Genomic DNA, 16,713 nt, shown 5'->3' with positions numbered 1-16,713 from the left:
AAATTTTTTCTCTCATTCATATAATTAATTTTTCACAATGTATTTTGCATAGTCTCAGCACTTGACAAGATGCCTATAGTAGTCTGTTAATAGACTTTTTGCCCAAAGTTGGTAATGACCTATTAATCAGGAGTTTGGGGCAATAGTTTTCTTACAATCTACAAATCTGACTCCTAGCACTAAAAGCCAACCTGTGTTTCTTATTTTATCCACAGTTTACAAATGACTTTTTTTCAAATTGAGAGTTGATAATTTTGCTTTCTTGCTGGATAGCCAGTGAAATAGTGCATCTCAACAATTAGTTTAGAAGTTTAGAGAAGAGTTTTGATGATAAACCCAAAATACTAGTTTGTTTTTCTCTATTGATAGATCAGTATAACCAGATACCTTATATGATATAGGCACAGAATTATTTCATTTTACACAGTGGTAATAATTATTAACATTTATAGGATGTCTTATACTTAGAAAACCCTTTTAAATTAAATCTCATTTAATTTTACCAGTTATATCTGAAGTATGTGGCAGTAGTGTTGCCATTTTGCAATGAAAAACTGAAATTTAAAATCACACAACTTGAGAGTGATTTATGTCTCAAGACTTAGGCTTCTCGCTCCACATCCTGTATTCTTTCCATAATGTCACACTGCTTCTCAATGTAATAAATGAAGGCATTGGATGAGGAATGGTCAGTAAAAGGGTTGAAAGCATAAAGTGTGCTTTTGGCAATTAAGATAGTTAAGAGTTCAAGGTTGAGTCTAATGAATTAGATTCCACCTATAATGAGAAAAGAAGAAAATATCCAGAAAGAGATAATGAAGAAATTTTTGATACAAGTAAAATTATTGAAGATTATAATACATTTGGTAACAAATGTACTCCTAAAATTGAGAGTAATAATTCTTATAAATTTAGATTTTTGACATTGAAGAAATCATTGAAGACATCGCCATTAGTGTTTCTATGAAAAACAATATCATTAAGGAAGTTTAAGCCATAGACTTACTTGAGAATGAGCCATTGATATGATTTTAAGTAAAACTTTTTAATGAGACAATTAAAATTTTTAAAATGTATATAGGCACATTTGAAAGAACTAGTTTAGATTTGAAGTTTTGTACTGTCAGTCATTAGTTTTCAAGCATTCTATTTGAGCTTATAGCATCTCATATGTCTCCCTTTTCTATGAAGTTGCTGTCTGTAAACTGAGAATAATGAAGCTTCACTACTTGGAAATAAAGATATTTATTATTCTAGATAAATAGTTTATCTTTTAAAATGACATTTCTTATTTAAGGTTAACACAATGTCAAATTCAGAATTTTTTGTGTGTGAAATTCATCTAAATATGCTAAGGTAACATGGAAAACCCCTGTGTCCAAAATGTCAAGACTTGAAAGCTAAATAAGTCTTTAACTGAGTATCACATGTATCATTGAGTTCTTTTTCATTCTAACAACTATGAAAAACTAAATTTCTTTTCAGAACAATAAAGTATAACCTTACTATGCCCTTTGATGTTCGGTATTCCTTGGTTAATTTTTAGCTTTACTATGAAGAAGCTTCAGAATGTGGCTTTCAGAATGGTTTTTATGTTTTTATGACAGTCTTACACGTGGAGAACATAATATGGATAAGAAAGACATTTTATGCATATTTTGCAAAAAAAAAACAACTGCAGATCCAAAACATTCTAACTTGAGCACACATTTTCCTGTTTTTCCAGATTCATACAAGCCATCTTAAGAAAGGTCTGCACACTCCAAATTCTACATAAACATTTGCCGAATTAAGTCAACACACTTCACAATATATCCTAATGTCCATATCCTTTTCACCAATAAAATTGGCCTCATAGAAAGAAAATTGGCCTAAGAAAGAAAGAAAGAAAGAAAGAAAGAAAGAAAGAAAAGAAAGAAAGAAGGAAAGAAAAAAGAAAGAAAGAAAAGACAATTGAATGTTGACTGTAAATGTCATAGCAGGGTTGGATTTCATCTTAAACCTTGTGTTTGTTATTTTTCATCACTTCTTACTTTGCAGGAGTGTCGTGGTACCTGTTAAGAAGCCACCTCCAGGTAGTTTGGCTGTAACCACTGTGGGAGCTACTGCTGCTGGAAGTGGGCTGCCAACAGGCAGTACCTCTAATATATTTGCTGCTACTGGAGCTACACCAAAAAGTATGATTAATACAACAGGTATTGTCCTTATATATTTTTGTGATACCTCATCTTTTTCTTTCTGTTTTCTATATCTTCATTTTTCTGCTTATTTGATCTTAAAAATTAAAATGCCCTGATCATTTAGGATTATCATAATCTTTAAGAAGGTTCTACTTTATGTTATTACCTTTCAGAATTTGTCTGTACTTATAAGACATTTTTTAGTGGTCATTTTAGAGGGCACTATTGGTTTTTGTTTTGAGTCTTCTCAAAACACAGTGCTATTTACTTTCAGAGTTAAATCAGATTGCTGAAAGGTATTTGGGGAGCAAAATCAAAAGATAACACTGAAGTTTGATATGTAAAAATTAGTCAGTGGTATCGAGAATATCACTAAATATGTTAGTGATAGAAAATAGACTTAGTGACATTTACTGGTTGAATCCTAATGTGTATTTTTTGTAAAATCCACTAAGGAAAGGCAGAGCTCCCCTAAGAACCTTGACGATATGCAAGAGCCTCAACTTGATGGAAGAAAATGCATGTGAATAAGAACCATTATTTGGCATTGAATTAATTTATGTAGATTGCGGTTGTATCCAATTCATTGTCCAATATTTTCCTAATGATGCTAGGAACAGAAAATTCCAAATCACTACAAATCTTAAAAGCCTGCCTAAAATAACCTTTATTTATGTAAATTTCCAGAAATGTTCCTGTTGATTATTAGCTAAATAAATCCTTACCCAAATCTTTGTGATTCCATTTTAGGTATTTATACAACGCAAGATGATCCCTGACTTTTCTTCCCTGACTATAGTAGTCTTCTCTTCTCCAAACTGTATAGCCTTGAACTTTTCCATCTATTATCATTACTTAGATTCTTCCCATTTTTATTAATTTCATAGCTCTTCCATGTGCTTTCTGTATATCTTGTTTATCATACCACCCGAGTCTGACATATCATGAACAACATATTTATGGGGTTGTAGTAAGTAGAATATACTCTATCAAGCATATTTATATTAGCAAATAAACATTATTAATGACATTGTGTTAAAGAACATAACATCCTTGGTTTATCTATATTCTAAATAAATATATCCAGCTTGCCTGAAGAGTTAAAAATTTTTCTATACAATTTATAATCTTATTCTTTATACTCATTCTGCTTTCTAGAAATAGGAAGAAAATATTTTTTTTACCAGTATGTATATATGTGTGTGTGTATATATATATATATATATATATATCGAAAAACATGTTAAGATTTTTAAAATATGTCAGTGTAGTAGAAAGAAATCTACATTTATTGTCTACTGAATAATTCCTTATTTTTAAGAGATAGGTTAAAGGAAAATTAAATTACCTCTTTTTTATCTTTATATGAAACAAGTTATAATATTTGCTTATAATTTCTATTTTATGAATTAATAGTAGATATAGGAAGTGATAGCAAGAAGTCTAGTGATAGTATAAAATATATTACAGTGGAAAATAAAATGTAAATAAACATCCTGTTCAGAAGTATGTACAGACACACCTACACACACACACACACACACACACACACACACACACACACACATTTTGTATGCCAACACCTAAACTGGACCCATTGTCCAGTTTAGATTTTGGCAAGTAGAGGCTATATAAGTGTTGCAGCAGAAATCCCAGTAAGCAATTCAGTTTTATGGGAATTAGTGTGAGATAAGATAATATTCAGGAACACTAGATGTCCCTCAACTCCACAGCTCTTTAATATACTTACATGGTGTATTATAGAAAAGTCTGTTCCAAAGTGGCATCTTCATATCGTTGAGGAGAACTCATTATTTTAAAATCAGGTACAATTATATTCATTATAGCCCTTCTTAAAGCAATCATTTTATCAAAATAAGCATTCAGTGCTCCAGAGCCACAAATTTATGCTGTCTGTTGTAAATTGTATCTTAGATGATGAAAACTAAAAATATTATAGAATAGCAATAAAAACAAATTATTCACATCTAAATTTGAATTGTTTTATGAGCCTCATTTTATCCAAAATGATTTTCATTTGTTGATGTTTTTTATTTATACCCCATTTGTAATATGTAGTTCTGTTAGATTAATATAAGTAAATCAACTGGATTTTAATGCAACAGTTATTGTTAATAATTGTAAAGAGTTATTAATGAACTAATGGCCAAACCGTTTTTTAATTGTTGAATTCTGTTTTGAAATTCAGATGAGTAAGTCTTCAAAATCAGATAGTAATGATATAGTGAAAATTATTTTGTTAAATAAATTTATGTTTAAGGCTAAAAATTATTATTTTGGGAACAGGTGCCGTGGATTCAGGGTCCTCCTCCTCTTCCTCCTCTTCTAGTTTTGTGAATGGTGCTACCAGCAAAAACCTTCCAGCTGTACAAACTGTCGCTCCAATGCCAGAAGACTCGGCTGAAAACATGAGGTATACATTACTATCTGTTTGTAGTCATTTTACAGCTCTATCCTCAAACATGGTGAGAAAGTACACAGTAAATACAAAGGTGTAGTTAAGAATTCTTGAGAAGGGTTAACTATGAATTTTGTGACTGTGTTTCATAATTGTATTGTTCTGGCATTTTCAAAAGTCACCCGCTATATTTCAGAGCCTAAACAGAGATCATGAATGATGTTCAGACATTGACTCTGCTGAATTTGTGATCTGTTGTCATATAGCATGTTACTGTTTCCAATAAAGTAAAAATGTGCACAAATGGTAACATGATAACATGGTGCATCTTTGCAGTAGTGATGAAAAGCTTTAACTATAGACTTTCAAAATAAGTCTGCAAAGTTATATGTAATAGCTATGAAATTGGAATTTGAATAAACAAACATTATCTTTTTTATCGTGCTGAAGAGATAAAAATTTCTGGTAGCACATCACAGAGCGTTCCTAGAAGAGACTAGTCCACAGTCTTAGAGATAAATTACACACACACCGGTGTGTGTAAATTGTATCTTAGATGGTGAAAACAGGTGTGTGTGTGTGTGTGTGTGTGTGTGTGTTCACGTTTTAAATTCAAGAACTACACAGAGTATAAAAGCTCAGTGAAAGTGCGGACACTCACGTTACCATCACCCAAATCAGGAAATATAATGTTCCAGGCACCCCAGAAACACCCACCTTGTGTTCCTTTTCCTATCAGTAATCTTGCTCCTCTTCAGATTCATAACCCTGACTTTAAGTACAAGGGGACCTTTGGCTTTTTTGAATTTTATGTAAATGGGATTGCACAGTATGTGTTCTTTTGTCTTTAGTGTCTTCTGTTCAGCCTTGTTTATAAGATTCATCCATGTTGCACGTGGTCATTGTTTATTTTTATTCCATTTTTTTTCCTTTGTGGGTAGATACTATAATTCATTAATCTATTTTACTGATGATGGGCATTTGGAATTTTCTCGGTTTAGACTATTACAAATAATGCTGCTTTTTACACAGTGATGCTGCTTGTACATTACTCTTGAGTGTAGCACACATTTATTTGCTGCATATCTGCCGGGTAAATAACATGGAGTAGAATTGCTGATTCATTTGATTGTGCATGTTTGGTTTTATTAGATAACGCCAGATAGTTTTTCCAAGTGGTTATGAAAGTTTACTGACTCAGCAGCAGCGTATGAAAGTTCTGTTTCTTCAGTATCTTTAATGGTACTTAGTACTGTCACTCCTACATTTTAGCCCTTTTGGTGGAAGTATTTCATTGTATATATAGTTTGCATTTTCCTTGTGATTGATGGGGTTGAGCAGCTTCTTACATATTTATTGGTCTTTTGGTTTTATTCTTTTGTGATTTGCCTGTTGAAATCTCTTTCCCATTTTTAAAAATTGAGGTTTTTTCTTCTTATTAGTAATTTGTAAGGTTCTTTATGCATTTGAAAATGATTCCTTTGAAGATAATATGTTTTATGTATATCTTCTCCCATTCTGTGACTTTTCTATTCATTTATATGATCTGTTTGGGTCCGCAGAAGTTGTAGTTTTACTGAAACTCAGTTTGTCAAGTTAGTGCTTTTTCTATTGTAGATGAATTTTTTGCCTACATTTTCCCTACCTTATCCCCTTGCGGTTTTATTATCTTTTATATTTATATATACAGTCCATCCAGAATTGAGTTCTGTGAATTTAATGAGGTAGGAGTAATATGGATGTCAGGATGACACAACATCATTTATTTGAAAAATTCTTCCTTCCTCCCATCTCTGCTACTTTGTCACAAGTCAGGTGCCCCTAAATGCTAGATTCTGGTTTGCCACTCAGTGCTGTCCCATTTGCCTATGTATCTTTGTGCCATATTGTCATAATTGGCTTTAGGTTTAATAAAGATCAGTATCTGATTGAGTAAGACCTTTCTACCTCATCCTTCTCTTTTTCAAGAAAGTCTGAGGTATTCTTGATACTTAGCATTTCTATTTAAATTTTAGAATCAGTTTGTCAGTATCCATATTAAAAAAGTCTCGATGGAGTTTTGGCTATGAATGGAATTCATACTATTGCAACCCAAAGATCTATATTGCATCTATAGATCTCCTTCAATATTGAAATTTTCAAACTATGAGCATCATATATTCCTTCCATTTCTTTGTTTTTTTTTTTTTTTAAATTTCCTAGTAACAAAATCTAGTTTTCTAGGTAGAAATTTACATTTTCCTATTTCATTTATTCCTAGGATTTTAATATTTTGTATTTGTATCCTTTTTCTCTAGTTTTCAAATCAATATTATTGAGACCATTTATGTTGTTTCAACTCAATAAAAATACTCATTTTGAGTGTACATTTTAATGAGTTTTGATTAGTTTATATACCTATATAACCACCCATCACCCCAGAAAGTTGCCATTTGCTCCTTATGTAGTTCACCCATCTTACCCCACGCAAACACTTGATGTACTTTTTAATACTGTAACTTAAATTTGACTTTTCTGTGTTTTCACATAGATGGAATCATACAGAATATACTTTTTTTGTGTCTCTATCTTCTTTCACTCAGTTTTTGAGATTCTAAGATTCATCTGTATCTTTTTTCCTGTGGACATTTAATATTCTGTGGACATTTGAACATAAGTCTTGTCTTGGACATACATTCTTGGGTAAATTACTTAGAGTAAAATTGCTGGTTGTGTAGTAAGTATATGCTTATCCTTGTAAGGAACTCCTATTTTGCAAAGTAGTTGTATCATATTGTAATCCTGTCAACAATGTGTAAAACTACCATTTTGTTCTCCATTCTTGTCAACACTGGTGGTGTTAATCTTTTTAATTTAAGACTGTATAATGGCTGGGTAAGCATATCTCATTTGGTTTTATTTTCCATTTTCCTAATGATTAAGGATGAGATGATTTTTTTTTTTTTTTTTTTGTATGTGCTTAGGGGCCATTGAAATCTTTGGCTATTTAAAAAAAAATTGGATTGTTTTTCTTATTGGGTTGTAAGAGTTCTTTGTATATTCTGAATATATGTCCTCTGTCAGATTGCATAATTTTCCTGATACCTTTTATATTTTTATTTTGTTAAAAGTGTTAAGAACAGGAACTTTCTAATTTTGATAAAGTCCATTGTTTCAAAAAGTCTTTTCTGTTATCATTTGTGCCTTTGTGGCCTAAGAAATCTTTACCCCAAAGTCATGAAGATATTCTTACCTTTTCTTCTAAAATTGTAGTTTTAAGCTTTTACGATTAGGTCTGTGATCTATTTTCACTTAATTTTTAAGCATATGGTGGGAAAAAAGTTGGGGTTTGTTTTTATTCATTTTTATATCAGTTTTTCAGCACCATTGAATTACCTTGGCACATTGGTTTAAAATCAGTTGACTACCTATGTGTGAGTCTATTTCTGGACTCCATACTGTTCCATGATCTATATGGCTATTCTTATGCCAATACCCTACTGTCTTCATTACTGGAACTTTATAGTAAGTCTTCAAAGCAGATGGTACAAGTCTTCTAACTCTGTACCTTTCTAAAATTGCTTTGACTGTCCTAGGTTATTTGCATTTTCATATAAATTTTAGAATTTGCTTGCACTTGACAGTTTCTAAAAAAAAAAGCTACCAAGATTTTAATTAGGATTGTGTTGAATCTTTAATTAAATTTAAGAAGAATTGATATCTTAATAATATTGAGTCTTCCAATCTATGAACATTGTCTATATCCATTCATTGTGATCTTCAATTTCTCTCAGCAACTTTCTGTAGTTTTCATTGTAAAGGTCTTATGCTTACTTTCATCATTTTTAGTACTTTTTCATGTCTTCAGTGATATTCTAATTAAATTTTTTACTTTAAATTTCCAATTTTGAATTAGAAGCCAAACGAAAAAGAGTCAATACTATATGTCTCCTTTTATACAAAATACAAATAAATTTATGTTAACACAGAGTAAATTGATGATTGCCTGTGTCAATTATACCTCAGTAGTGCTGAAAAAACTGAAAAATGATAATTGGATGCTTATTGTGTATAGAAAGACAATTTATTTTTGTGTATTTCACTTTATATCCTACAGCTTTGTTTAATCCACTTAATTTAGTAGACTGTGATAGTTGAGAACTTTCCTCAACTCAATAATTATAATACTATCTGTAGTTTCCTTATTATTTTCAATGTGTAAGATAGTGTCATTTGTAGTGTTAGTGATATTTATCCTTAAGTGTTTGAGAATTCACCAATGGAACCAAATCTAAATGGAATTTTCTTTATGGAAGAGTTTTAAATTACCAATTAAGTTTCTTTGATAGATAAATGACTCTTCAGATTTTTGTTTTTGGGGGGCTTTTAGGGTGATTTTCTGCATCAGTTTTGGTCATTTGTGACTTCTAGGAATTTAGCCATCTTATCTAAATTGTTGGATTAATTGCCATCAAGTTTTTATATTTTATTATTTAAAAATATTTGTAGGGTGCCTGGGTGGCTCAGTTGGTTAAGCATCTACCTTTAGCTCAGGTCCTGATCCCGGGGTCCTGGGATGGAGTCCCCCTCAGGCTCTCTGCTCAGTGGGGGTCTACTTCTCCCTCTCCCTCCGTGCCTCCCTCAGCTCCTGTTCTCTCTCTCGCTTGCTCACTCCCTCAAATAAATATTTTTAAAAATAAAATATTTGTAGGCTCTCTAATGATGTTCCCTCTTTCATTCCAGATTTTGTTAATTTATGTCTTTGTCTCATTTTATCATTATTAAAATCGCTATTGATTTTTCTGTATTAATTTTTTTCCAAAAATCAGTTATTAGCTTCTTTTAATTTGTTTTTCTGTTTTCTATTACACTGAATTCTGCTCTTATTAATTCCTTTTCATTATTTGAGGCTTACTTGCTTTTCTCTTTCTAGATTCTTAGGATGGAAACTTAGATTAGGAGTCTATAAGCTATGGGCTAAATCTGCCTGCCACCAGTTTATATTAAAAATAAACTTTTATTGGTATATAGTCATATCATTTGTTTATATATTGTTTGTGATTACTTTCACATTACAGTGGCAGAGTTAAGTTGTTGTAACCTCTGTATAGTATTGCCTAAAAGCTTAAAATATTTACTATCTTACCCTTTAGAGAAAATGTTTGCTAATCCCTTGCTTAGATCATTGATTTTAGATCTTCTTTTCTAATATGAGCTTTTAAAGCCACAAGTTTTCCTTAAAGGACTGTTTTACCTTTATTTAACAAATTTCATTTTAATGTTTTAATTTTCATTCAATATTTTTTCTACATTTCCCTATAATTTCTTTTTTGACTCATAGGTTTTTTCAGAGGTGCATTTTGAAATTGACCTTTTCTCACTTAAACTTGCTCTGAGATCCATCCAACTTGTTCAATAGGTTCTTCCATTTGTGTTTCTTAGTAGTATTCCATGATATGGCTATATGACAGGTCAGTCAACCACTCACCCATTAAAGGACATTAAGGTTTTTTTCAAGTTTTTGACTTTTATGACAAAAGCTGCAGTGAACATTTTTTTTGTAAACATAAGTTTTCATTTCTCTAGAATAAATGCTCAAGAGTCAGATTACTAAGCTTTATGGTAAGTACCTCATTAGTTTTATTTTTAAAAAAATTTCTACAGCAATGTACACATAGTCCAGTTTCTCTTCATTTTTACCAATATTTGGTGTTGTCTTTTTTTTTAAGTCATTCTGGAAGGTATGTATTGATATCTCATTGTGGTCCTAATTGTCATGTTCCTAATGGATGATTCTGAGGATCTTTTTGTGTGCTTTTTGTCATCAGTATTAAAATGCTTCTTCATTGAAATATCTGTTCATGTTTTTTGCCCATTTCATAATTGGATTGCTTTCTTAATTTTAAGCCTTGAGAGTTCATCATATTTTCTAAATACTAGTCCTTTTTCAGAAATGTGGTTTGCAGTTGTTTTCTTCCAGACTGTGGCTTCTTGTTTCATCCTTTTAATAGGGTCTTTGGCAGAGGAAAACTGCATTTTTGTTGTAGTCTAACTTACCATGCTGTCATGTATAAGAATGCTTACCCCCTCTGAGTCCTAATGATTTTCTCATATGTTTTCCATAAAGTTCCATGGCTTCATAAACAGTTTCACTTTTAAGTCTGTGCCCATCTTGAGCTGATTTTTGTATAAGGTGCAAGATTTATATTGAGGTTCGTATTTTTGTCTATGATTGTTCAGTTGCTCCAGCACTGTTTATTCAAAAGGGTATTCCTCCTTATGAAGCATGCTTTTAAGGTATTTTAAGGCAGGTCTAGAGTGACCTTTATTCCTGGGCTAATTTTGTCACACTAAGAAAGTGTGCTGGGATTTCTCCTGAATGCTCAGTTTATTTAATGAGGTCTTTCCATTCTGCTGGGAAGGAACAGACACTTCTCAGCCCTGTGTGAGCTATAGGAAATGTTTGTGTTATAGCTCCTTCATAATTGTTCTTACCTCAGAATTTGTTCTAATTCTAACCTTGGGAGCTTTCAGGTGTCACGTACGTAGGCTGTTATTCAGGCAAAGACGCCAATTATTAGAATTATTTTTCTTTATAACTCTTTCCTCTTGGGTATTCTGTCTTTCAAATTCTGTTCACCTTGGCCTGCTTGAACTATGGTTTTAATCTTGTCAACCCAGAATGGTTGCTGGATTCTGTATTTGCCTATGCAAGAACCTGAATGATGGTGAATCATTTCTTTCTTTCTTTTTTTTTTCTTTCCTTGGGGTTTATGGTCTTGTGCTACTTGTGTTGTCTGAAAATAATTGTTCTCTATATTTGTACAATTTTCTGGTTAATAGTGTGGGAGGTAATTCTAAACCATCTTATTCTTTCAAGGTGAAAAATGGAATTTGATTTTTTATGTTGTAAATTATTTCATTTATAAATTTCATTTTATAATTGTTTGCTGGCATATATAATCCATTTTGGTATATTGAACTAATATCCTGAAACTTTTAACTACTTATTCCTAATTATTTATAATTCTTTCTAAATAAATATGTATATATACAGTCATTTCATCTGAGAATATTGGCAGTTTTATCCCATGTTGTAATCTTTACACCTTTTTATTTCTTTTCCTTATCTTATAGTACCACCTAGTACCTTCAATGCAATTTTCTATTAAAGTAGTTAGGAAAAGCGTTCTTTTCTTCATCTCAGATGGAAAGCTTTGAACATCATTAATTATGATGCCTCCTATCTATTTCCCATAGAAACTTTTATCAAATGTAAGACATGTTTTGTGTTTATAATTAAGAGCTGCTATGATTATGTGTATTGAATTTTATTGTATTTTTTATTTAATTTTTTGCATACTCCTTTTTCTGCTAAATGTGGTCTATGACATTGATTTATTTTTTAAATGCTAAACAAATCTTGAATTCCTGAAAGATACCAACTTGTTTTTGAATTGTAAAAGCAGTTTTTTCTCTTGGAGTGTTTATATAAGATTATTGTTTTTTGTTTGTTTTTTTTTTCTAAAATATTTGGTAGACATCACAAGCAAAGACATCTGATCCTGGATCTCCTCTTCTGGGAAAGTTTTTAAATTAAAATTTCAACTTAATAGGTACAGGTCTCCCCAGATTTTCTATTTTGTCTTGTGTCAATTTTGGGAGGTTCTATTGGCATAAAGTAGTTCATACTAGTCTCTTATTCTTTTAACATTCCTATAATCTATAAGAAATTCCCTCCTTTTTGTTCCTTGATATTCATTATTTGCATCTGCTTTCTTTTTAGCTATTTTCCTTCCTTCCTTCCTAGTCTTGGTAGTGATTAATCAATTTTATTCCTAAAGACACATTCACTAGAGAGAAGTAACAAGAAACTGTGAGGTTGAGGGTTATATGTTATCATTACTATTTTGTCCTTAATGCAGTGGTTCTGGAACACCCACCTGCAACAGAGTCACATGGAAGGCTTGTTAAAGCATAGATTGCTAGGTCCCACACCCAGAGTTTTGATTCAGTGTATCTCTGGACTGTGAGAAGTCCCAAGATCTGTAGTGAGCAAACTGGAAATTCAGGAAAGCCAATATATATTCCCAGTCGAAATCTAAAGGCTTGAGAACCAGAAAAACTGATGGTGTAAGTTCCAGTCTGAAAGCTGGCAGGCTCAAGACCCAAGAAGAGCCAATGTTTTTGTCTGAGTCTGAAGGCTCGAAAAGATCAGTGCTCCTGCTTCCAACTGTCAGGTAGGAGGAGCTTCCTCTTACTCAGCCTTTTGTTCTATTCATGTCTTCATTTGAATGGATGAGGCTTATCCATATTAGGGGGGTCTAGCTGCTTGAGTCAGTCTTCCCATTCAAAATGTTAATCTCATCCAGAAACACCCTAACAGACACACCCAAGAGAAATATTTTACCAAATATCTGTGGACTCTGTGGTCCAGTTAAGGTGATGCATAATATTAACCATTACACTAAATGATCTTGATGCTGCTGGTTTTGAGAACACACTCTGAGAAACAGTGTTTTAAGTAATCCATTCTTCAGATCACAACATTAATTTTTAGTATATCTAAGTCCTCTTCCTGGACAATGCATGGAAGTTAGTATTGTTTAACTTCAGTTACCCCCAGTTTTGCAAACATACTTGTACATGTGTATACATGTTTGTGTGCATATAAAATTTTAAACCCCACAAGAAAGTATAATTACCATCTTATTAGTCAACATCTATTTAGACTTAACCCAAATGTTTATTTTTTGTTCCTCTTCATTCCTTTCTGAAAGTCTGATTTCCATCTGGCATCATTTTCCTCCTCCTTTTTTTTTTTTTTTAAGATTTTATGTATTTATTTGTGTGAGAGAGGGAGAGAAAACAAGCAGTGGGTGTGGCAGGTAGAAGGAGAAGCAGGCTCCCTCTTGAGCAAGGAGACCAATGTAGGACTAGATCCCAGGACCCTGGGATCACGACCTGAGCTGAAGGCAGGCACTTAACCAACTGAGCCACCCAGGCTTCCCCATTTCCTTCTTCTTGAAGAACACCTTTTAGTATTCCATTTAGTATAGGCCTGCCACTTATGAATTCTCTCAGTTCTTATTTGACTAAAACTCTTTGAAATTCACCTTCATTTTTGTTTGAAGGATATTTTGAGCCAGTATAAATTTTAGGTTGGCAGTTGTTTTCTTTTAGTGCTTTGAAGATATTACTCAACTGTGTTTGGCTTTTGTTTCTTTCTGTGCTTTCTTTACTTTTTTTTTTGCCTTTTAAAAAAAAATAACTTCTAGTCTTATTGCTATTTCTGTGTCCTCCCTTGTCTTCCCTACCATTGCTACCTGCTTTTAAGATTATCTCTATCTTTGGTATTTAGCAGTTGTACTATGATGTGCTCAGGCTCTGTGGTTTTTCTTTGTATTTATGTAACATGGGCTTTGTAGAGCTTCTCAAATATGAAATTCAATGACTTTTATCAGTGGCTAGAAAATTCTTAGCCATTACTTCTTCAAATGTTGCTTCTGACTCATTCTATTCTTTTCTTAGGACTTGAATTATACATATATCATATATATCATATATTTATCATCTCTTTATATATTCTCTCTATGTGTCTGTCTCTCTGTCTCACTCTCTGAGTATATTTTTAATCTTAGTGCACTTTACTAATTCTCTCTTCAATTGTTTCTAATTTTCTGTATTCTTAATTTCAATTTTTTGGTAAGTACTAGAATTTCCACTTGATTTTTTTAATAGTTTTTCTCTCCCAATTGTCTGTCTTGTCTGTAATTTTCAAGAATATATGAAATATAGGTACTTTAAAGTCTTTGTTTCATTATTTGGCTTCTGGACTATCTATGATTTTGTTTCTCTTGGTATTTGATAATATATTTTTCTCTACTTTAATGTCTTTTGCTTTTATTCTAGTGTGAAGAACCTAGTATATGAAAGTGTATTAATGTACAAAAGGGTGGATTTTCCCAGAAAAAAAGTTACATTTGCCTCTGGTAGGCACTAACAATTCTAGATGATATAATGTAATCAAGGTTATAGGGCTAGTCTTTTTCTAGTTTACCATTACTCTAAGGTGTAATTCTACAGGGTCCCAACTTGAATCATATGAGTTTTTCAAAGCTCTCCGTGCCTTTGGTGGGTCCTGAAATTCATTTTTTCCACCTAAGTTTGTTTAAAAATTTTGTTCAACTGCTGACTCATTGAACAGCTTCTTCTAAACCGTGTCCGTCTGAGAAAAATGGCCCAAATGCCAAAATCACCTCTTTTAGGATTTCTTTTTAGTGATCATGTCAAATAATTGGTCCCTATCTTAACACTCATTGCCCTTCAAGAGGTATTTTGTTTGTTTGTTTGTTTGGTTGGTTTTTGTCTAGTTTTGTTCTCAGAAGGCAGATCAGCTGATTACTAACAGTAGAAATCCAAATTATGTTTATATAGCTAGTTTGTTTATTATCCTATATTAAATTGAGTATAAACATTGAAATGACTTAGTTTTCTTTTTCTTTTTAATCACTGCTTTCAAGTAGAGTATGTCATATCCATTCATTTTGTCCCTTAATTACATCATGGACAAATTTGGTTTTCCTTGTAATCTTCAAGTTATAAAAAAAATTAGTCAAGTATAATATAAATTCTAATATCTCATTCAATAAAAACCTCTTCAGTTCCTTTCTTTGGCTCTCTTCATATTAATGTTTTAATGGCAATTCTCTTTCCTATCTTTTCTTTAAACTTATCTATAATTTTATTTTAAAGCAGGGTTTTCTTAGTGTCTCAGTGGACCCAACTTTTCTTTTTAATTTGACAATCTGTACTTTAATTGATGTTTCTATATAATTTACATTTAATGTTATTACTGATATGGTTGCACTAATAGCTATCAGCTTGCTACTTGTTTTTTAAAAACTGTTATTTTTCATCTGTCTTTTACTTTCTTTTTCTTCTTTCTATGCCTTTCTTTGACTTCTCTGTTGGACTGATAGAGTATTTTTTGTATCATTTCATTTTCTCTCCAGTATTGGCTTATTGTTTATTTATCTTTAAAACATTATCAGAGTTGCCCTAGAGTTTACAATGTAAATCTTTAAATTATTCCAGTCTTTAATAGTATTATACTGTTTCATGTGTAGTATAAGAGTCTTCTAGTGGTTTAATTACTCTTTCTCATCCTTTGTGTTAATGTTGTCATGTTTTGCTTCCATATGTCTTTTTAAGAAACAGCACATCACTACTGGTTTTTGTTCTGTAGAGTCCATTATCTGTAGAGCAATTAAAAATAGATGAATATTATATTTATTCTCAATTGTTTCCAGCACTCTTAATTTGTTTGTATAAACATAAGTTTATGTCAGATATTACTTTCCTTATACTTGAAGAACGTCTTTTAAAAGTTTGTGTAGTGCAAGTCAAATACATGAATTCTCTTAGTTTTTGTTTCTTTGGAAAAGTTGTTTACCTTCATTTTTGAAAAATTTTGGGGTTTTTTTGTTGTTGTTGTTGTTGTTGTTGGCTAAGTATAGAATTGTGGGCTGATATTTTTTTGAAATGGATTTGAAATAGCCACTGTCTTCTGGCCTGCCTACTTGCTAGTGAGAATGTTATTCTTACTTTTTTCCTCTTTGTGTAATGAGTCTTTATTCTCTGATAGCCTTCTTCAAATTTTCTCTTTATATTTGAGTTTCAGTAGTTTATTATGTCAAATGTAGGTTATTAATTAATTTTTATTCTACTTGTTTTTTGGGCTTCTTACATCCATGGTTTGAGGAACTTTATCATTTTTGGAAAATTTTTACTCATTATTTCTTAACATACTTCTTCCCTATTTTCTCTCTCTCCTTGTATGAGTTTTTTATTGCTACCATAATAAATGGCCACAAATTTAGCAGCTTAAAACAATACTCATTTATTATGTCATACTTCTATAGGTTAAAATCCCAGTGTTTGCAGAGCTACTACATTCCTTATTAGGGGATTGGAAGGAAACCAGGTTCATGAAGATTTTTGGCAGAATTCACTGCTGGGCAACTATAGAATGATGGTTCTGTTTATTTGCTGGTTGTCATTCTGGGCTACCCTTAGCTCCTAGAGGCCTTTTTCTAGTCCTTGCATATGGCCCCTACATTCTGAACCAGTGAC

General features: G+C 31.9%; 1 protein-coding gene across 9 annotated transcripts in view; it reads left to right on the top strand.

Annotated features, from left to right (window-relative positions):
• Positions 1 to 16,713, top strand: part of NBEA (neurobeachin) — a 662,067-nt gene that overhangs the window by 245,650 nt on the left and 399,704 nt on the right. For 8 of the 9 annotated variants that reach the window (XM_045796974.2, XM_045796975.2, XM_045796969.2 and 5 more), the window contains exons 31-32: positions 2,041 to 2,195; positions 4,488 to 4,614. In XM_045796974.2, coding sequence (XP_045652930.1) covers positions 2,041 to 2,195; positions 4,488 to 4,614 — 282 coding nt within the window. The remainder of the gene's footprint in view (positions 1 to 2,040; positions 2,196 to 4,487; positions 4,615 to 16,713) is intronic. The other variant, XM_087865187.1, reaches the window with a different exon arrangement.

The sequence above is a fragment of the Ursus americanus genome, chromosome 10, assembly GCF_024610735.1.
Source record: "Ursus americanus isolate L20-20 chromosome 10, mUrsAme1.1.p, whole genome shotgun sequence".
NCBI lineage: Eukaryota > Metazoa > Chordata > Mammalia > Carnivora > Ursidae > Ursus > Ursus americanus.
This window is presented reverse-complemented; position numbering and strand designations above follow the sequence as displayed.